At 40.8% G+C, this 22,862-nt stretch overlaps 1 protein-coding gene across 2 annotated transcripts in view; it reads right to left on the bottom strand.

Moving 5' to 3' along the window:
* The window catches only part of SLC25A26 (solute carrier family 25 member 26), a 123,507-nt gene extending 108,423 nt beyond the window's left edge, over positions 1-15,084 (bottom strand). For both annotated transcript variants that reach the window (XM_059390126.1, XM_059390127.1), the window contains exons 1-2: positions 14,833-15,084; positions 1,392-1,548 (exon numbers count right to left, since the gene is read on the bottom strand). In XM_059390126.1, coding sequence (XP_059246109.1) covers positions 1,392-1,548; positions 14,833-14,934 — 259 coding nt within the window. In that variant the 5' untranslated portion in view covers positions 14,935-15,084. The remainder of the gene's footprint in view (positions 1-1,391; positions 1,549-14,832) is intronic.
* Positions 15,085-22,862: the final 7,778 nt, after the last annotated feature.

Raw genomic sequence — 22,862 nt, 5'->3', positions numbered from 1 at the left:
GACACAGGCATCGGTACTTTCTTAACCTCTCAGGTGATGGCACTGTGGTCAAATTTAGGAAAGGCTACATCTCTCCCACATAGAGAACTACATGTGACAGGGAGCAGGTGCTCCAGAATAGCTTCCCTACAGTCAACTCCTTACTATAGTAAGACAAATGAAAATTGAAGGGTAACCTCAAAGACAGTTTGCTGTTCTAAGGGCTGCTGGGAGAGGGAGAAGAAGAGAGACACCAAAGGACCAAAACACTATTTTCTCACTGCACTATCTATCTTTATGTGAATATTATGCTCCAGGTGAACACAGATGAACACCTAAATGTCAGGTGAACATGAAAGAATTCCTCATGAATTATCCTGAGAAAAGCTCGAGTTTAAGAATCTCCTAGAGCAGAGGTTAGTCTATAATTGAGTGTGTGTGTGTGTGTGTGTGTGTGTCACTGTTTTGTTCACTTGCTTTGCTAGTGAGTGCCACTGAAAGCGTCAGTAAACAAAATAAGTATCTGAAAAAGTACACTGAAAAGTAGATTTAAAAAAACAATTATACTGGGTGCCTGGGTGGCTCAGTGGGTTAAGCTTCTGCCTTTGACTCAGGTCATGATCCCAGGATCCTGGGATTGAGCCGCACATCAGGCTCTCTGCTCAGCAAGGAGCCTGCTTCCCCCTCTCTCTCTGCCTGCCTCTCTGCCTACTTGTGATCTCTGTCTGTCAAATAAATTTTTAAAATCTTAAAAAAAAAAAATTATACTGATTACAAAGTAAGAGGACCATAAATCACATAATGTGACTCCAAACCTACAACAAAACAAGACATTCAAAGGAGAGTATACAGGAGGAGGATAGTGGGAGTTGGCTGTATCATCTAAGAGCAATTTACTTAAGACAGAAAAGGTTTAAGGCCTCTCAGGTTCATGTGCTCCCAAAGAATCTCCAAGGCAGTAGTTATTAATCTCAGCCTCACGGTGGAATCACCTAGGAAGCAACTAAACCCCCTGATACCCAGGCAAAGCCCAGACCAATTAAACTTACGGAGGTGACATGGGCATCAGTATTTTTTAAAGCTTCCCAAGAGATTCCATGGGCGGGCAAGGGTGACAACCATGGCTCCGAGGTATGACAAGCAATATTAGAGTAACATTTTCAAGATTCTAACTGGGAATTTTAACAAGAAAAACCATTTTAGAAAGATTGCTTATATTCTATTACAAATACAGTGGAATGGGATCTCTAGCACTAGCTGATTCAAAGCAGTGGGTTAATGAATTGAAAACAAATTCAAGAGATAAGCACAACACATGAGCAATTTCACACGGGGTAACATCACATAGCATCCTGAAAGTAAATCTCATTATCTTGGTTTCCTAGCAGTGAGAATATCAATATAATTTTTACCATTAGGAAAGGATCCAATAGCAGCAGAAGGAACGCCAGCATAGATTCCATGAAAACCACCAGCCTTATTAAATCCTTGTGGACTCTGAAGCCTGGTTTTAATGGTATCCAGAGGAAATAATATCAAGTCAACAGCGACACCTGCTACCCCGCCAGCCTTTAAAAAAAAAAACAAAAGAAGAAGGAAAGAAGGTTAGAATCAAATAAGCTCTCTGCCATATGGGAGTAGGGATAAGAAAAAAGTAATCTTTAAACATATTTCTCATACCTATCAGTCCACAGCTTATTTGGCATAGTCAAAGGAACTTCTACCTAAATTTATGGATTTTCCATAGGGAAATAACTACAGTTGTGCTATATTCTTAAATTGTAACTTTTTAAATTAATTTTTATTTTAAAAATGTATTCTTAAATTCATTTTTAATGCCTCCGCATGGTTCAAAAGTCAACAAGCAACCTCAGAAAAGTTAAGAGTCTCTTTCCATAGTCTAACAACTCAGGTAACTGCTTTCTGCTGGCTGCTTACTATATCCTTCTGAAGTTACTCTAGGCATATACAAGCAAATATGAAAACGTACTTTATTTCCCTTTTTGGAAAAAAATGTATATACAATATGCACTGTGCTGCTCCCTGCTTTTATCACTTAATTTATCTTGCTGATCTTTCCATATCAGACGAAATGTGTTTTTGTCTTTTTACCAAATGAGTAGTAAAACTGAAGTCAGACCATCTGGGGAGAGACTTCTATTTTGAAATGGGTACTTGTTCTTGGAAAACTAGATCTGTATTTTAAGATTCATACATCTAAGAATTACTGTAGTATTCACACTCCATTGTGTATATTTAAAAATTCCTTGATAATTTTTAAATTAAGTAAAAAAAAAAAAAAAAAAGTGGGGAAAAAACCAAGTTCCCAGAGCATATTAAAACGTGGCCCCTTGGGGTGCCTGGGTGGCTCAGTGGGTTGGGCCTCTGCCATGACCTCTGGGCTCAGGTCATGATCTTAGGGTCCTGGGTCGAGCCCTGCATTGGGCTTTCTGCTCAGCGGGGAGCCTGCTTCCCCCTCTCTGTCTGCTTGCTTCTCTGCCTACTTGTCATACCTCTCTGTCAAATACATAAATAAAATCTTTAAAAAAAAAACCTGGCCCCAAGTAGTCATCTCCCAAAAGACATCACGTTGCTTTGAAGAAGTTGCATTTTAAAAACTACAGTAGAGCCTATATAGAATATTTTTAAACTGCTTATCACTTAGGCAAAGTGAAAAATTTCAGGAAAAAAATTTCAGAAAAATATGAACTTAAAAACTGTGTCATAAAAAGCTCAATACACAAAGTCTAAAAGGCATCATTTAAAAATGTGAATCAAAACCAGTTTGCCATGAGCAGAAAGAATTACAAAGAGAAAAAGACTCTCAATATGGCTCCTACATAGTAACTTTTAAAATGAACTCATTAGCTTTTCTCATCTTTTGAATTTTGAACATGAATATATTTCCTATCCAAAAGATAGAAATATATATATTAAAACTATATATTCAAAACTAAGGTATAGGGGCATCTGGGTGGCTCAGTGAGTTAAAGCCTCTGCCTTCGGCTCAGGTCATGATCCCAGGGTCCTGGGACCGAGCCCCGCATCAGGCTCTCTTCTCACCCGGGAGCCTGTTTCCCCCTCTCTCTCTGCTTGCCTCTCTGGCTACTTATGTCTCTGTCTGTCAAATAAATAAATAAAATCTTTAAAAAACAAAACAAAACAAAAAACTAAGGTACAGAAAAAGAGAAATCAGCATTATTCAAACATACAGACAAAGTTCAAAATGATGAGTTGTTTCCATCCTTTGGTTACACAAAATGCTCGGGTGGTACAAAGCTTAGTACATAGCAAACACACTCTGCTCTACTTCCACTCATCATAAAACCATTGTAAGAGTTCACTGCAAAAATGAAATTACCCCAAGTGAGAAATCCAGTAATGAACTAGGGGAGGTGAATCATTAAAAATTCTTTTAATAGAAACAGGAAAGTACATTACCATAAATATTAATGCTGTACTGTATGATCAGCCTGAGAGACATGACAGAGCCTCAAAAACCACGAAGATCTACTCTGCAAATGACCTAAAGAGATGTCACCAAAACAACTCAGAGATGTCCCAGAAGAAAACCACAAGAGGCAGTAAAAGAATGACAAGAAACTGGGATTTCTTCCTGGAAATAAAGGTGGCCTTTTCTATGTCACAAGAGTATGTTCCTAAGAAATGTAGGAAAGTAAAAAAAAAAAAAAAAAGAGCCAACCTTTTCCAACATTGTTCTCAATTATTTTTAAAGGGTTTTGTTAAATTCAGTACATAAATAAATATTGCACCTGCCTCTTTATTTTCTCAAAACACAAGGAAAACAAAAATCCTGCTGGGAATGTCTAATACGACTAGATTCTTTACAAACATGCTGTATTTCATTGTAATTTTCTCTTTAATCTTAGGAAAGGACTCAGAGATACTTGCTATCTACTGCTAAATTTTAATCAATAAGTTAATTAGTCTTTTAATCTATTTGGCTTCTTTGCATGCATTGATTCTCTAACCCTTCTTTCATCAGAATTCTTACTTCAGAGAATAAAATAACCAGACTCAATCTGTTTATCTAGTAAAACACGAATCAGAAGTTACTAATTGCTTTTGCAGATTTCAAACTTCTATAACTCAAATGTCATTTAAATTCATGAGACCGGAAAAAAAAAAAAAAAAAAGCCAGAAGAATAGGAAAAAGAAAAAAAAATAATTGATATATTTAGCCACACAGCAACATATTTAAGATTTAAACAAAAACTTTTAGGAGTGCTTATAATTTTATATTAATACTGTTTTGTCCATAATTATGTTCAAAATGCCCAACCCTTATATCAGTTGGATATAAGGAACTCCATCAAATTCCTTTATTCTTTAGTCTAAGAAATTTGTTTTACTTATGACCATTTATCAAAAAGGTCATCAGGCAGGTATGCCTGAGTGGATCAGGTTAAGTGTCTGGCTCTCCGTTTCGGCTCAGGTTATGATCTCATGGGTCATGGGTCAAGACTCATCACATCAGGCTGTGGAATGAACTCGGAATCTGCTTCAGATTCTTTCTCCCTCTCTTCCCTCCCTGCTCGCATGCATATGCACACTTTCTCTCACCAAAATAAGTTTCAAGATTTGTGGTAGCTTACACTGAAAACTGTAGTTAAGAACTAGACAAAATCCAAATATACATAACATAACCTCCATAACCAGCAAGCCTCACTACAACATAACAATTTACTGAGCCCTTGATATAAAATATGCCTCTAGCTTAAGAAATGTAAAATGCCAGCAGGCTGTAGAGCGGAAATATCTAATGAGTGCTTTGAAATTACTCTGGAAGTTGAAAAAATTCAAGATTGCATACTATAAGACCTTTATTTTTCAAAAGGAGGCTGGCACAAGAACAGGGGGAAAAAAAAATCGCTGCTGCTTGACTACAGACCCAAACCGAACCACCTGTGTAATTTAAGCAAAATCACAGGACACTGGCCTGAACAACAGCTAAGAACCAGTCAAACCCTTGACATGGCTTCCCTGAGGAACCTCCCTCCTTGGCCTTCTCCACAAGGCAGCCGCTCGCTAGTGACTCTGCCTCAGAGACAAGTGCTGCCTCTGCTTCCTGGCATACTTGTCTTTCTTCCCCAGCAAGATTCACAACCTTTCCAGTGTTCCTGGCCCCCCTACACCAATAGCAGCATCAGCTTCTTGAAATGCAAATGTCAATTTCATCTTGTCACTCTCCAGCCTGTAAATCACCCAAACTTTCCAAGAGCCCTTAGAATAAAGAACAAAATCATAGTATAGCCTACAAGGTTCTGCAGTTCAGGACCCCATCAACTGCTCATCTCCACCGCCACTGCCTTTTGCTTGGCACCTTCTTGCCACCTTGCTCTCTCTTTTCCTCCAAGTCATCTGATCTTCCTCATTTCTAGGACTGTGTACAGATGCTCCCTAATCTCCCAGTCTAGGTTTAGATCCTCTTGTTTGCTTGCGCTGATCACAATTTTAATTTCACAGTTGAGCATCTGACCATTTCTTCAATGTCTGTGCCTCCCATCAGACTGTAAGATCCATACCTGTTTTGTTAATCAGTATGTTACCAGCACTAGTATATAGTAGGCACTCAATAACTACTTAAAGAATGAATCAATGACCCTAATGAAAAGCTACTATCTCTATGTTAGAAGTTCCTACAAATCAACCTTAAACAGGTACACCGAATTAAAAACAAATGGCAAAAACAGGACCATACAATTCACAGAAGAAAAATAAAAATAGTCAACAAAATTATGAATATATTGCTTCCCCATCATTAATGATCAACAAAACTAAAGCTTTTCCCCAATAAGTCAGAAAAAGTTAAAAATAAGAGGAGTTATAGGCACTATTAAGGGAAACAAATTAGGGGCACCTCAGTGGCTTAGTCATTAAGCATCTGCCTTCGGCTCAGGTCATAATCCCAGAGTCCTGGGATGGAGTCATATATCCAGCTCCCTGCTCTATGGGAAGCCTGCTTCTCCTATTCCCACTCTCCTCCTCCCTCTCCTTGTGCTCCCTCTCTCACTGTCTCTCCTACGCCCTCTACTTGTGTTCCCTCTTTCGCTGTCTCTCTCCCTGTCAAGTAAATAAATACTTATAAGCTCCTGAAGGACAATTTGGCAAAATAAAAATTTTAAATTATAAAGACTTGATCCTGTGATTTTATTTGTAAACATTTCTTCCACAGTAGTAGTGCATAAATATACAAGATGGTTTACTACAGCATTACCTGTAACAGTAAAAACACTGGAAACAGGGATGCCTGGGTGGCTCAGTTGGTTCAGTGTCTGCCTTTGGCTCCGGTCATGACCTCCGGGTCCTGGAATCAAGTCCCACATCGGGCTTTGTGTTCAGTAGGGAACCTGCTTCTCCCTCTACCTCCCACTCCCCCTGCTTATGCATTCTCTCTCTGACAAATAAATAAATAAAATCTTTTAGAAAATGGAAATAACCTGGGGCTCCTGAGTGGCTCAGTGGGTTAAAGCCTCTGCCTTCAGCTCAGGTCATGATCCCGGGGTCCTGGGATCAAGCCCCAAATCAAGTTCCCTGCTCAGCAGGGAGCCTGCTTCCCCCCTCTCTCTGCCTGCCTCTCTGCCTACTTGTGATTTCTGACTGTCAAATAAATAAGTAAAATATTTTTAAAAAATGGAAATAACCTAATGGTCCACCCTTGGAAACTTATTAGATAAATAATGTTACCTCTGAGTAATGGATTGCTTAAAAGAATGAGGTCAATCTGAACACACTGGCACAGAAAATGTTATCTTTTTAAATCAATCAAATAAGCTATAAAATATATGCTGTATCATCTCACCTTTCAAAGAACTGTGTACTACGTGCTGATTTGTATATATGCGTAACTAGGAGTCTGGAAGCAATACACACTGAATTACTACAACTCATTACCTCTATGGCATGAAATTCTGGATGAATAGTATTTTTACTATCTTGCTAATTTTTGGTAATGTTCCAGTTTTGTAATGAGTATTATAAACATAGAAAAGTAAAGTTTTTCCAAATGAATACCTCTCTTAAAAAAAAAAAAAATCTTAATTCCCTAGCTACGTGTGGTATATAGTAGGCACTTAATAAGACGTAACTAAGAACCTTGACCCATGGACCCTAAACTACCTATCTAGCTTCATTCTGTATCCTCTTACAGACCATGAGCCTCACCCAACCTGACTGTTTCCCAAACATGTCCTAGATCTTCTCATTTCTGCCCTCCTGCTTAGAGTGGAATGTCCTTCCTCTGCCCTTTGTCTCCTGTCCATAGCAGACCTACTCTCCTGCCACCACACCTGCGTACATACATACACATACATACACACCTACCAAAATCCTGTCCACTGTTAAGGCTATGACCAAATGCCACATCGCCCAAGCTCTCAGTCAGAATTACATGCTACTTGGGATGCCTGGGTGGCTCAGTCAGTTAAGCGGCTGCCCTTGGCATGGGTCATGATCCCAGGGTCTTGGGATCAAGTCCCGCCTTGGGCTCCCTGCCCACCGGGAAGTCTACTACTCTGTCTGCTGCTCCCCTTGCTTGTGCTCTCTCTCTCTCTCTGACAAATAAATAAAGTCTTTTTAAAAAGGAAAAAAGAAAAAGAATAAGGCTTAAGAAAGCTTGCCATTTTGGGGCACCTGGGTGGCTCAGCTGATTGGGCTACTGCCTTCAGCTCAGGTTGTGATCCTGGAGTCCCAGGATCGAGTCCCGCAGCAGGCTCCCGGCTCAGCGGGGTGGCTACTTCTCCAGCTGACCTTTCTCCTCTCATGCTCTCTCTCTCTCACTCTCTCTCTCTCAAATAAATAAAATCTTTAAAAAAAAAAAAAAAAAGAATTACACGCTACTTCCTTGACTCCCTCATATAACTCTGTTTATATTTCACTTTCGTTACTAACCACTGTGTCTGAGCGGACATGGAGATCCTTCAGAACAGAACCCGTGTCAGTCACCTTTGTTCTCCTAAAGATCTAACCCGGAACCTCCTAAGCAGCAGGGCTTCTGCACCTGTTTGCTGCTTTGAATCAAATGGAAATGTGAGATGACAAGAAAACCCTTCATAATAAGATTAAAACGGGCCATCACTCTTTAATTGTCCCTGTTGTGGTTTGCCAGAGCACTTGCGACCACTGCAAGCCAGTGCGGTCTGCTACTTACCATTCCACACTGACACTGACAGCTTGGTGGTCTGTGCACCCGCATCTCCTGATGGAAAAGGCTGTGTCAGCTCACTATTTTTAGTAAGGCTTTTCTCGAGAACACAGTAATGGTTCTAGAATTTGACTTGAGTATCCTTTCCATTTCTCCAGGAATTCTTTCAGATTAACTGCTAAGAACACAGCTTTGACATGAGACAGACAGACGTGGCTTCAGCCAGTCTCAACTGAGTCTCCTTAGGAAAGCTCTTTCACCCTAAGTCTAGACTTCTTCATGCCTCAAATGGGAAAATAAAAGTACCTATACTTTGTAGAGTTTTTCACAACTGAGATTATGTGAAATTAAGAGTGAGCCTGTTATATGTTTACTGTTTGTAATAAAAAGCTGGAAATGTCTGTAAACACTGCAAAATGCCAGCCTTCATCATTTATCAATAAACATGAGTTATTATTTTTAATATGTTACTATAAATATCATTCAGTGTTTCCTGATGCAGTATTTCTGACATGACAATATTAAAACCCATCAAAAAGGATTAATAGAGGGTGCCTGGGTGGCTCAGTCCATTGGGCGTCTGCCTCCGACTCAGGTCATGATCCTTCAGTCCTGGGATCAAGTCCCATATCAGGCTCCCTGCTCAGCTGAGAGTCGCTCCTCCCTTTCTCTCTCGCTCTGCCTCTCCCATGCTTGTGCTTGCTCTATCTCTCAAATAAATAAAATCTTCAAAGAAAAAAAAGGCTTAACAGAGACTGAAGATTATGTTCATATATTAAATCTCATACATATTTATAGAACACATAAATTCAAGTCTTTCATTAGTAATAATGAATTGCAATGTATCCTCCAACTCTGCTCTCTGAACAAGAATCGCGCATGGACACACTCCACACAAAGTGAAATCATGCAATGCATGGCAGGAACAAGTCAGCCCCAACTTTAAAATCTGAGGAATATTTATGTTCAACTTTGTGACCATTAGGTTTGAATTTATGAGTTTATTTTTTAGGAGCAGAATACAAAATTGTAACTACATGACTTGGGCTATGAAAAACCTGCAGAGGCACATGTTAAAAAGCTCAGGAAATGGTTACTTTTTAACCATTCCTTGCCACTGCATAGCTAATTTGTGTTTTTTTTTTTTTAAGATTTTATTTATTTATTTGACAGAGAGAGACACAACGAAAGAGGGAACACAAGCAGGGGGAGTGGGAGAGGAAGAAGCAGGCTCCCCACTGAGCAGGCAGCCGGAAGTGGGGCTCGATCCCAGAACCCTGGGATCATGACCTGAGCCAAAGGCAGACCCTTAACGACTGAACCACTCAGGTGCCCCTCATTTTCTTTTTAATGTCTGCCTCCTATTTGACTGTAAATCCATGAAGGCCGGGACCATATCTTTGAGGCACTCTTCCCAAGTACCAGAGCAAAGGCTGACAAATGTGTCTCGTTGAACAGATAAAAATACCTAATTTGTAGAGGTGGGAAAACTACGGGTACAAATTTTATCTCTCCTCTATGACATTTCATTAATGTTATTCAAATGCTGGATCATAGATATTCTCAATATTAAATGTTTATTTTGACATGCAGCATTTGTTTGGGAAGTGGTAACAAAAGCACATTAACAAGTCCTTTACAGTTATCAAATACTAAAACTTTCCCAGCAACCCCTCTTACAGAGAAAGATAAATGAGAAAGGAAAAGTAGTCTTATCTTCTGGTACTTGAGACACAGAAAAAAGGCTTCCATCACAGCACTGGTTCTCAGCAGTGGTGCTAGATGACTGGTGGGTCTCTGAGGGTGCCTTGATGCTTCACTGACTGATCAAAAGTTACAATATACTTGTGTCCAGGTGACTGCTCAACATAAAAACAAGAAAAAAAAGACCTGCTCCCTCTGACTTAAATGCCATAAAGAAAAAAGTCACACAAAGCAACCTAGCAAATGTGGGAGCATAATTCCTTACAGATCTGGAGATAATGCTTCATCATCAGATACTAACTTCCCGTTATACCAGATTGAAGACTAGGAAGGAACTTTCCAGAAAAGAAAGATATGTGGCAAAGAATGTCGAAAACTTCCCTCAAAGTATGTCCAATACTGTGGTGCCTGGGTGGCTCCGTGGGTTAGGCCACTGCCTTCAGCTCAGGTCATGATCTCAGGGTCCTGGGATCGAGTCCCGCATCGGGCTCTCTGCTCAGCGGGGAGCCTGCTTCCCTTCCTCCCTCTCTGCCTGCCTCTCTGCCTACTTGTGGTCTCTCTCTTTCAAATAAATAAATAAAATATTTAATTAAAAAAAAAAGTATGTCCAATACTTGATTCTTCTCTTTTCTTCTGGTTTTTGTTTTTTGTTTTTCACCCCACTTAAGAAGCCCTGGCAACATTACCTGTGCCATTCCTCTCAGGCCACATTCGGCCAATGGTTCTCAGCAGAAGGTCAGGCCCAGGGAGAGGACACTACTACATGAAGAGTATAAAAAAGCTTTTCCAGTACCACCTCACTAAGAAAACAATTTAAAAAGAATAGTCAAGCAGCCAGTCCTTGCTTTACACAGTAAAAACATGCATGAACTTTAATTCCCACAAGTAACACAAGTCATCCAACATCATGGTTCAAATTACACTTAACACAGCGACATTTTCCAAAAACAGATAATCATAAGAGGAAACTGGCCAACAAAGATGAAAGTGCAGCAAATAAATGAAAAGTGCTAACACTGAAAGTAAAGGTCAAATCTAATATAAAGTTACAGAAGACACAGTCAGCCATGGGAATATGGACACTGCTCTCCGAGAGACTCGACCCATGTCAGAAGAAATTTGTGAAGGCCAACTTATCAACATAAGTGAGGAAAGTGGCTATGACCAAAAGGATGAGGATGTCCCAGAGGAAGGGATGCCAGCAAAGTCCTCCCATTAAAGAACTCTTGGAGAGATTTCATAAGGTTGAAAGCACACAGGATAAAATGCTGGAAGTTGATTCAACCTTCAAAAGCAGTAGGACACTTTGCCAAAGCATCAAAAAGATGCTTGTCTGTATTTTAAGCTATCTGACTAGAAGACCAGCACTGGTCAAATTACTTTTGACACATTTTTCACAAAGAAATAGATTATTGGTTTCTGATGTTTTAAATTACAATGTTCTCAATATTAGCTTTACTGTTTTTTTCACTTCCCTACATATTTCTGATCAACAGTAAGAGTCTGTCATTTAACACTGACAAGAATTTTTAGAGGTCATTAAAGAATCATATGCTCTCTCATCAGTTATTCAGACCACTCTGCATGGTTTCTGCTTGCACGTTTTGACAACCCAGACTACCAGCAAGACCGCCTGCACTTTACACTACACGGCACCCACACTTGCCAAGATTTTTCCCCCTACAACCTAGGACAAGTTAGAGGTAACTACCACGGGATGTTTTTGGTTTCATCCAAGTAACAAGCCAGATGAATTCATGAACTACAAGGACAATGAAACAGTTAAGTACTGAAGGGGAAAGAAGAGTCAGGTAGAAGGAAAAGAGATGTAATACAGGGTGTGGTTATTTTCAAAAATATAAAGTACTTCTTTATATTTAAAAAACACTAGAAGGCAAAAAGTAATGCTACTATCAACATTATTTTGTATTATCTTGGGAAATTGCAATAGTCCTTTTTTAGTGAAGGGAATAGTCTTTTTACAGTTTTAATTAAGCATGAAGATGTACCTATGGGCGGTGTTAGATTTTTTTTCTTTTTTAAGTATTTTCCATGTTATAGCGCATTCTCTTCACAAGCACTGTTGTTTATGGCCCCTGAAGAGTTGATGAAATATATCTTTTAAGGTTAACCTAACCATTCCTGTGTTTCATGTTTAAGTGGCTTTCCAGTATCTTCACTGACTTAAATGTTATGAACATCTTTAAGTTACTAATACTTAGTTTCGAACTGCTTTCCTAAAAGTATGCACCAGTCTCTGTACTCTGAGGTCTTTTTTGGAAAGCCTACTCATGCTAAATGAACACTAACATCCCGGAGGCTCTTCCCATACTTTACTCTACAACCCTTCCAACCACCTCCTGAAGCTTTAGGGAGTGTGCTCCCAGGCTCTGTCCTGCATGTTTGACATTATCTCATTTAATACTTGGAATCAGAATTTTAAAACCAGCAGTCATTTAGATCTACCTTTCATTCATTCATTCAGTAAGTAAGTAAGTAAATAAGTAAAGCTGAGTAACCATATAATGCCAGGCACTAGTAAAAGAGTAAGCAAGCAAAACAAAACCCTTCCAGGAGCACTCAGCTTGCCTCAAAGATGCTCCAAACCTGGGGGGTAAAAAAAAAAAGCTCCACTCCACTGTTGAAGTACTTTGTTAACAAAACTTTCTAATGGCTTCCATTTGCTTCAAATAAAATCCAAAATCCTTTCCATGGCCCACAAAGAATCACTTCAGCTCACTTTCTCTACCTCTACAATATACCCCTGCCACACTACCCTTACCCACTTGGCCCCAACCACCATTTTAACATCCTCAATACTTTCCACCTGAGGTTTTCCTTCATCCTGCTCAACAAAATGTCTCTCGATTTCTTATCCTTATGTCTTAATTTAATGTCACCTCCCCAGAGGCTTTTGTGGCCACTTCATCTCAGGCAGGTTCTCTAATATTATTCTAACTCTATCCCACTGCAGTTCATTTCTTTTTTTAAAATAAATTTTAAAAAGATTTTGAGAGAGAGAGAAAAAACACAAGTGGGGGGAGGGGCAGAGGGGCAGAGGGAGAGGGACAAGCAGACTCCCTGCTGAGCAAAGAGGATTACAGGGGGTCCATTCCACTACGCCAAGATCATGACATGAGCCGAAGTCAGACACTTAACCAACTGAGCCAACTGAGCGCCCCTCAGTTCATTTCTTAAATAGTATATGAGTTTGGTTTGTTCACCACCATACCTCCAAGGGCTATCAGAGTGTTCGATGGGCAAAATACATGGCAGATAAACTGTGTACATAATAAAGAAAATCATTCTTTAGCGTGAATGAAATCTAACTTCATCAAAAACGTCTCCTTTTGATCCTAGTTTTAAGTTGTGTAACTATAATTTTTAAAAAGTATTATTTTTTGGCATTTGTACCATACTTTAATAAATTCTAAAACTACTGTTCATTTGTTAACTCTGGCACCGACCTGTTTTTAGCAACAGCTACGGCAGCTGACCTCAGAAACGCATCCAGAAGTGTTTATGGGCACCTGGATTTGAATCTGAGCTAAAACACATAGATAATGTGAAACAGATGTCACCTGTGTGACTTTGAAGGCGTTACCTAACCTCTCTGTACCTCAGTTCCTCATTTGGAAAACCAGGATAGTACTTAATTGTTTGTCAGAACTGATGTACACAAAGAGCTTACCCCAGTTCCTGGCAGGATAATGTTAACTGTCAAAACTACAACCATTGTCTCTCTAGCTACAGAGGAAAACCTCAAAGTGGTTAACATATTTCTTTGGATCTTTAAAACCTAGTTTACACAGGTCTCAGCAAACCTAAATTTATAACCATCACCCCACAAGTGTGGCTAAGGCACTCCCCTGCACACCCTTCTGTAACACCCTGAAACAAGCCTTCATGTCACTTATACGAACAGTCACTTTACTATTCTAGCTCCACCCCCTGACCCATGTGAGCACCTCTAGCTTGTTGACCATGTTATCTCCAACACCTGCAACAACAAACCTTCAATAATTAAATGAAGAAATTCCACCGAACTTCCACTATTCCATGGGAGCGGTTTTTTTTTTTCAAGCTGTCTTAAAAAAAAAAAAAAAAAAAAACTGTTTTGGGGGGCACCTGGGTGGCTCAGTGGGTTAAGCCCCTGCCTTCAGCTCAGGTCATGATCCCAAAGTCCTGGGATGGATCCCGGCATCTGGCTCTCTGCTCAGCGGGGAGCCTGCCTCCTCCTCTCTCTCTGCCTGCCTCTCTGCCTACTTGTGATCTGTCAAATAAATACATTAAATTAAAAATAAAGTAAAAAATACTGGTTTTGCCTACTCTTCCACAATGACGAATCCGTATTCACTGCTGTATCCACTATCCCTACTGGACCTGCCATGGCAGTGGCTTCAAAATATTACAGAAATTTTTGTTCCTAGATTTTGTTTTTGATAGGAAAACCTATTGATTCTTGTAGTTTTTTCTTTAAAAAAAAAATAAACACTACTACTTGACAAAAACGCTTGGAAGAAAATAAGCAGATTTCTTACCTATTGGATGAACAGATAGGTCCTTTTCCCAGAGTGAAAAACAGATAAAGCTAAATGAAAACCACAGTCCTGGACAAGAAGGAGTCTGTGCGATGTAAGCGCTTTTTGTTTTGTGACATATATTCCCCCAGTTCTCCAGAGTGTGGTTACAGCATGTAACTGACGCTCTTCTTTTTTTCTTTAGGTAAGCCATCCTGCGGAAGACTGTCTGGCAGCCTGCCCCGCGTCTCCTTCTGTCGTCCGGGTAGGAGTGACACAACCGTGACACAAGGCCTGGCGGTGGCCCAGAAACCCCGCGATCCCTGCCAGACCTGCCTAATGACCAGTGACCCCAGGACGGTTCAACGCGCAAAACCGGAAGAGAGTGGTAGGGCACAGAAGCCACAACGGGCTCCACTGCGAGACTCTGGCACCCCAGCGCCCACCCTGCCGCCCAGCACTCACCACCAGCGAAGCCGTGAACCCGGGCCGGTCCATGGCCCCGCAGACACCTCCACGGCAATCAGTCCAGGCTATCAGTCGAGGTTCAGCAGGTCGCCACCCCATTCAGTGGGCGCCGCCATCTTGTAGGCGGACCTGTAGCGCGCGCACATCCGCGGCCACGTGAGGTTGAACCACAACAACTACACGTGCAACCGGGGACGCTGGGCCCTAAAGAGCGCGGAGAGGGAGGGGCGGAGTCCGCGGAGGGATGAGGTCCAGCCAAGTCTCGCGAGTCTTCTCTGTCACCCATTCCTGCAGCTGTTTTGCAATTCGACGAGACGAAGAACTCTCGCGAGCAAACGAGCCAGGGCGGGATCCTGGAAAGAGGACCCCGGCTGAAGGTTGGCTGAGGCTAAAGGTCAAGCCCAAAGAGGCGGGGCTTAGTGAAGGGCGGGGCCGGAGGGGCAGGATGGAGTTCTGGAGTCCAGGCTTGTGGTTTAGAGTTTCCCTCTTGGTTTTAGGTGTGTGGGGTTTCTTTGTTTTTGTTTTGTTTTGTTTTTATTTATTTATTTTTAGCATAACAGTATCATTATTTTCTCACCACACCCAGTGCTCCATGCAATCTGTGCCCTCTATAATACCCACCACCTGGTACCCCGACCTCCCAACCCCCCACTTCAAACTCCTCAGATTGTTTTTCAGAGTCCATAGTCTCTCATGATTCACCTCCCCTTCCAATTTACCCCAACCCCCTTCTCTCTAACTCCCCATGTCCTCCATGCTTTTTGTTATGCTCCGCAAATAAGTGAAACCATATGATAATTGACTCTCTCTGTTTGATTTATTTCACTGTGTGTGGGTTTTGTCTGAATCTCTATAAAACAAACTCAACATCAGAAGATTATTAAATAGGGGCTCCTGGCTGGATCAGCAGGTGAAGCCTCTGCCTTCTACACAGGTCATGATCAGGGGTGCCGGGGCTCCCTGCTCAGCGGGCAGCCTGCTTCTCCCCTCTTCTGCAGCTCCCCCTGCTTGGGCTTAATCTGTGAAACAAATAAATACGTAAAAAGAATTTTTTAATTATCAGATAAAGATACAGTAAAAGACTTTAAAAGTTTCTTTACTCCAACTAAAAATTAGCATCCTCTATTCTTACTGGCAGTTAAATTGTGCTTAATATTATTTACTTTTAAAATTACTTATTTGCTTATCTTGTTCACTGCGGTACTAGTGTGCAGATCTAGAAACCCTCTTTATTAAGTACTTAGTGAAAGTCTCTTGGAGTGGACCTGCCTTTATATTTATTAAATAAAGTCCTGTGTTTCCTTTATTCTTATCTAGATGTGTGTGATCTAGAAATGATCAGCAAGCATATCTTTAAGGGTTTTGGGTTCTGAGCTTCACCTACTAGGTTTGGGCATAACTTCTCCAGGATTGAGTTTCCTCCCTTGTGAATTGGGGATAATGATAGTAACTTCTTCATTTGGTACTATTACAGATTCCATGGGGGTAGTGCATAGACGTTCTCAACTTCATTCCTGGTTCACAGGAAGCACTGTCTAAAGATAATGGTAATGTCACCTTCCTGCTTTAAATTACTCTCCTGCTGCACACAGGAGATATTCCAGCTCCTTAACATGATACATACTTCCCAGATGGTGTCTTCTGTCACACTTCCCACTGGCTAGGCTACTCACAGACAGACTATACAATTTCAAGCCTCCACATTTTACCCATGTTGTTCCCTCTACCAACAACACCTTTCCTGATGCTGCCTGCAGAACACTGGCCCTCTCCTGTTTACCACATGTCACAATCAATAGGCCATCTCAAAATATATTGGTTCACTTCCCCCAGGCCAGCAGGAGAACTTCTTACAATGTTGTTTGTCTCTTTCAAGGGTTTATATGGCTACGTCAGGCCCCCAGGATAATCTCCCTTTTGATTAATTCAATGATTAGGGACTGTAATTACATCTGCAAAATCGTTTTTTGCCATATAATGCAACATGATCATAGAAGTTGTGTTTCATCATGCTAACAAGTTCTGCTCACACTCAAGGGAAGTAATTGTACAAAACATATGAATTACAGGGCAAGAATCTTCAGTGCCATCTTAGAATTATGCCAAACATATTCACCCATAAGCCCTTGCCGGCAGGTTCCACAAAGGCCATCAAGGTTCTGTCAGTAGGCTTGCACTAATGCTTTCCTTAACATCCCATTTCTCTACTGTCTGGTGACAGAGTCACCCTTATGGCTTAAATGTTTGTTACAGTAGCACCTCACTTTCAAGGCTCAAAATCTGTACTGGTTACCTCTTGTTGGGTAACAAACTACCCCAAAACTTAGAACAATAAACTTGTATTACCTCACACAGTTTCTGTAGTAAAGGAATCCAGGAATGGCTCAGTCCCAGAGTGTCTCTCACAAGTCCGCCGTCGGGTTATCAGCGAGGGCTGTATCTGAAGACTTGACTGGGACTGGAAGATCCGCTCACAAAATGGCTCGCTCCCATCACTGGCAAATTAGTATCACTTGCACACGGCCTCAGTTCTTGCGAAACAGACTTCTCCATAGGGTTGCTTGAGTGTCCTGATGATATAGCCCCTGGTTTTCCCCAGAGTGAATGGTCTCAGGGAAAATAAAACAGAAACTATTACAGTTTTCAGTGTCAGAGCCTCAGAAGTCATTCAGTTGTCATTCCTGCAATAGCCCATCTGCCACACAGGTCATCCGTACTTTTGATGGGATTGAACTAACCAATGCGTAAATACCAGGAGATGTCACTGGGTGTCACCATGGAAACTGGATACCACATCAGAGATATGCAAGTGAAAGCTGTGATGAGATACGAGAAACACCCTAGAACAGCTACAATTAAAAAAAGACCCAAGAGGACAAGTGTTACTAGCAAGGTTGAAGAGCACCTGGAACTGGTATGACCACTGCAGAAACCAGTGCCCCTCTTATTTTTTTATGTATGTTTTTAATTAGGCTTTAATTCACTCTATTTTTCTTTTTTTTTTTTAAGATTTTATTTAATTTTTTTTGACAGACAGAGATCACAAGTCAGCAGAGAGGCAGGCAGAGAGAGAGGAGGAAGCAGGCTCCCTGCAGAGCAGATAGCCAGATGCGGGGCTCGATCCCGGGACCCTGAGATCATGACCTGAGCCGAAGGCAGAGGCTTTAACCCACTGAGCTACCCAGGCGCCCCTTCACTCTATTTTTCTTGTATAAAACTATGTGGTGGCCATTGCGGGAGCCAGGATCCTCTGCGCAGAGAGTCTGTCGTGGGTCTTTGTAAGATGGTCAGTGAATTCCTGATAGGGGGACTTGGTGAACAGACTCCAGAGGTCAGGGATGAGATACCTGTAGATCTTAGAAAATGGCATCAAAGGTGGCCTTGGCAACGTTGCCCAGAGTGGCAGTGCAGGCCCTGGCCAAGGTGTAGGGTTATTAATCCCAGCCAGAGGGGCCACAGCCCCACCCCAGGCTCCATGCTGAGTGTAGAGACTGCTTGCCTGCTTAAGATTCTTTCTCTCCCTTTCCCTCTGCCCCTCTCCCACTCATATGTGTGTATGCACTCCCTCTGTGTCCAAAAAAAAAAAAGAAAAGAAAGAAAGAAAAGAGAAAATAAAAGAAATGCTAGCAGAAAAATCTCTTACCACTTTTGCCTGTCTTTTAAATGGACCATTTCAGTGTATCAACATTTTTACCACATTGCAGCATAAAATGTCTTCTAATCTTTAACTTTAGAAGATACAGGATGGGTTCCTGGGTGGCTAAGTATATTAAACATCTGATTCTTGATCCTAGCTCAAGTCTTGATCTCAGAGTCTTAAGTTCAAGCTCTGCATTGGGCTCCACACTGGGTGTGGAGACTACCAAAGAAATATAAATAGGTAAGTAAATCAATCAATCAATCAATCAATAAAATTAAGTAAGCACTGATTTACATTAAATGTTAGAAATTGTATGATAACACTGTCTTCTTCAATTAAATCTATCACTGTAAGCCAAGTTAATTTTTTATCAAGTTCTAAAATCTTAGTACTTAGAAAAATTTGCAGTAAGTCAAAAACATACATCAAAAACCAGATTGGGTCTAGCTTAGGGGAAGTAAAGGGACAAAATCTTCAGGACAAAGCTCCAGGCTCTGTCTTTCTATTTCAAATAAATGAAGAAAACAAAGATGGTCCTTTCAATAAATGGTTTTGGGACAATCAGGTAGTCAGTTAGAAGGATATAATGTTTTATCTCTATCTCATACTTAACCACCAAACACTGTTTCAAATGGATTAAAAATTTTATTTGACATAATTAAGCTATTAAAATAAAATTAAAAGGTAAACATTTTCATATTCTTTAGTTAAAGAAATAGATTCTATGCAAGACTTTTTTTAAACTAAGAAGAATATTTACAGTGTAGATGACAATGAATTTTACCATTAAATACCCCCTATAAATCAATGAGAAAGATAAATACCAATAAAAAATGGGCAAAGTTCACAAAGGAAGAAATACGAGTAGTTAATGAACATGTAAAATATATTTTAAATTCATTAGTGACACCAAAATAAAAATTACAACAACATTAAAGCATATTTTTGAAAAGATTTTTTTTAAGTAATCTTTATACCCAATATGGGGCTCAAAGTTATGAACCCAAGATTAAGAATCACATGCTCTACAGAGCCAGCCAGGCACTCCAATAAAGTATTTATTTTTTATTTTTTTAGAGAAAGAGAGCATGGGGGCGGGGGAGCATAGGGAGAGAGAGAATTTCAAGCGGATTCCCTGCTGAGAGCAGAGCCTGCCATGGGGCTTGATCTCTGGACCCTGAGATCAGGATCTGACCAGAAACCAAGAGTCTGATGCTCACTTGACTGAGCCACCCAGGTGCACCATAAAGTATATTTTTTAATCTTACCAAATAAGCAAAGCAAATTTTTGTCTAAAGAGAGAGGGTAGTTATTTTTCTAGTAAGCAATATGGCAAGTTATATCAATACCCTGAAAAATGTTCTTTGTCCTTAATTATCTCTACTTCTTGCATTATGCTCGAAGGAACTATATTTTTTAATCCATACAAATAGGACTATAAGGATATTCATCTTACTGTTTATCATAGGAAAAGGAGAACTTTTTTATACATCCAAAATGTTCATCAGTATGTGACTGAGATAATTTGTAGCAGTGCCCATATGTAGCTATTTAAAACCACGATGTCAAAGAATCTTTAATGATACAGAAAGATGATAAACATAAAAATAATTGCACAAGAGCATATGCATATGCTGGTTTTTCTCTTCATGCCTTAGCAGATCTATTCTCTGCTTTCTCTGCCTTGTTCTCTGTCTTAGGGAGCTGACCCCTAGAAACTTCTCTGGTTTCCGGCTGGTCTTGGCCAATGACAGTCATGGGCAAATCTGAAAATGGCAGAAGAAAGAGACCAGAGTATTTCTTCCTTGCTCCCTATCTTCACCCAATTCTGACTGCTGGTGTGCCCCTTGACATATCTGCTCCTATAAGACAGTTTCCCTCTGTGGCTCCCCTGTTTTTGTGACCTCTTTTCCTTCCCTTCCTTCTTCTGGGCTACAGGTGATAATGTCTTTTCATTGTTGTAAGCCCCAGACGCCTTTCATACCTAACTGATTTTCTTAACAGTGCCCGTAGCTCTCCTCAAAAATCCCAGTTGAGTGCCCTCTATTTTCTGATAAAACTCTGACTGACAAAAGATAATATATTATCCAATTTTGTAAACATATACATATTAATTATCTATTGCTGCATAACAAACGACCCCACATGGCAGCTTAAAAGAACAAACATTTACTGTCTCAGAGTTTCTTTGGGTCCACGCTCTGGATATTGCCTAGCTACATATAGGCTACTTCAAAGTCTCCCAGGAGACTGCATTAATGCTGCCAGCCATGGCTGCCCTACTTGAGCCATCAGATGGGGTGCCGTCCCATCTAATGGCTCAAGTAGGGAAGGATCCACTTCCAAGCTCACTCACATGGGTGTTGGCAGGACTCATTTCCTTACAGCATGTTGGACTGAAGGACTCCAGTCTTCCCTTTCTATTCCCTGGAGGCCTTTCTCAGTTCCTTGCCACATGGGAACCTTTCCATATGGGAGCTTGCAACATGGCCCCTGGCTTTCATCAGAGGGAGCAAGCAAGAAAGAGTGAAAGAGAACATCCAGGATAGAAGCCACTAATTTGGTAATTTAATCTCTGAGATGACATCCCATCAAATTTGCCAGGCCACACTCAGGGAGTGGGGATTACACAAGGAAATGGATATAGGCAGTAGGAATCATTGGGGGCAATCTTAAAGGCAAAATAGAATTTGCAAAGGCACACACACACACACAAATTCTATATGAAGACTGGCTATCTTTGAGTACATTAACGATGATCTGCTTTCTCTTTGCATTACTGGCAATTTCTAATGAATAATTACTACTGCTGTGACTACTATCATCATTGCAATCTTTTGTTGCTAACCTATATCTAGTTGACAGCCACTCACATGACATTGCTTAATTTTTTACCTTTTTCCATGAACACATTGATATAAACCTGTCTAGACTTTAAGAAGAATGAATCAGTCATCTGTCATAATTGGGTTCTGCTCAATATTTGACCCAATATGAAGCTTTGTCTAAGTTTTCAAGACATGTATAAAAATAATCAGGATGAAATTTGTTCATCTAATTTTCGCATTCTCTGACAAAGATCTCCACTCTATTGGACATGGAAATTATCTTAAAACCGTGTGCCTTGTACATTTTCTCCCCATCGGTTTGGCAAGCCTGTCACACTGAAACAGAACACAGAAGTGCCCTTGCTGTAATTGCTCCCCTCTGTTGAAGTGGCAACAAATAATTACAGGTCACCCTTGGGACATAGATGAGGACAGCAGATGATTTTTCTCAGTCACTCACTATTGTTGTATTCAAGGGCAAATGGAGCTGATTTTTTTTTTCTTTGCAATATAGGAATTAATGGGAAAACATTAATGGGGTTCATGATCTTCCCATTATAGGAAAATTAAAGAAAAATGTTCACCATTAAACCACAGTTCCAACTAAGCACCACAACAACTTCTATTATTCCTCAAATTAATTCCATCAGCAAGTACTAAATAAGCACTTCTTGTGTGTCCATGTTGTCCTTTTTTTCCATAGAAATATCTTACCCTACTAACTTCCTTTTTTTTCATGGCTCCGTGATCCTTACAATCTGTTAGGTTAAGAAGGCTGCCCCTTACTCAATTTCTTATTTATCTTTGATGCAAACCATTACCTTGAGAGCTTGTTTGGAGGTTCTAGCAGGGGAGCGCAGCTACTCGTATACCCTTGACCGAAGAACGGTCCTCTCCTCTATCGGGGAAGGTCATCCTCTTCGACCGAGCGCGCAGCTTCGGGAGGGACGCACATGGAGCGGTGAGGGAGGAAGGGGACACCCGCCTAGCCAGCCAAATCAGCTGAATCAACCCTGGCGATCAATGGGGTGACAGATGTCGCAGCCAGATCGCCCTCACATCCGATGCAAACCATTACCTAATCCTTCGGAGACACCCTTCCTCTCCTCTCCCTTCTCTCAGCAAAACACCTTCAAAAATGATATCTGAGCTCATTAGGATGAACCAGTCATAAAAACCTTCTCCTGACTCCACACCTTCCTTTTCAGTTCCCCTGGACAACTCTACATGAGTGAAATGAATGGCAGTCACTTTGTATCAAGCCCTATGAGATGACTGAATGTTTCCTTATTTACTTTCCCACTTAATCCAAACTGTCCCCTGGGACTTAGGCATCATAATTGAGCCTGGACTCCTGGTTTCTTTTTTTTTTTTTTTAAGATTTTTAAAAATTTATTTGACAGACAGAAATCACAAGTAGGCAGAGAAGCAGGCAGAGAGAGAGAGAGAGAGAGGAGGAGGAAGCAGGTTCTTTGCTGAGCAGGGAGCCTGATGTGGGGCTCCATCCCAGGACCCTGGGATCATGACCTGAGCCGAAGGCAGAGGCTTAACCCACTGAG

The sequence above is a fragment of the Mustela nigripes genome, chromosome 2 (assembly GCF_022355385.1).
Source record: "Mustela nigripes isolate SB6536 chromosome 2, MUSNIG.SB6536, whole genome shotgun sequence".
Taxonomy (NCBI): domain Eukaryota; kingdom Metazoa; phylum Chordata; class Mammalia; order Carnivora; family Mustelidae; genus Mustela; species Mustela nigripes.
Note: the sequence above shows the minus strand (reverse complement) of the source record. Positions and strands in the feature narration are given on the sequence as shown.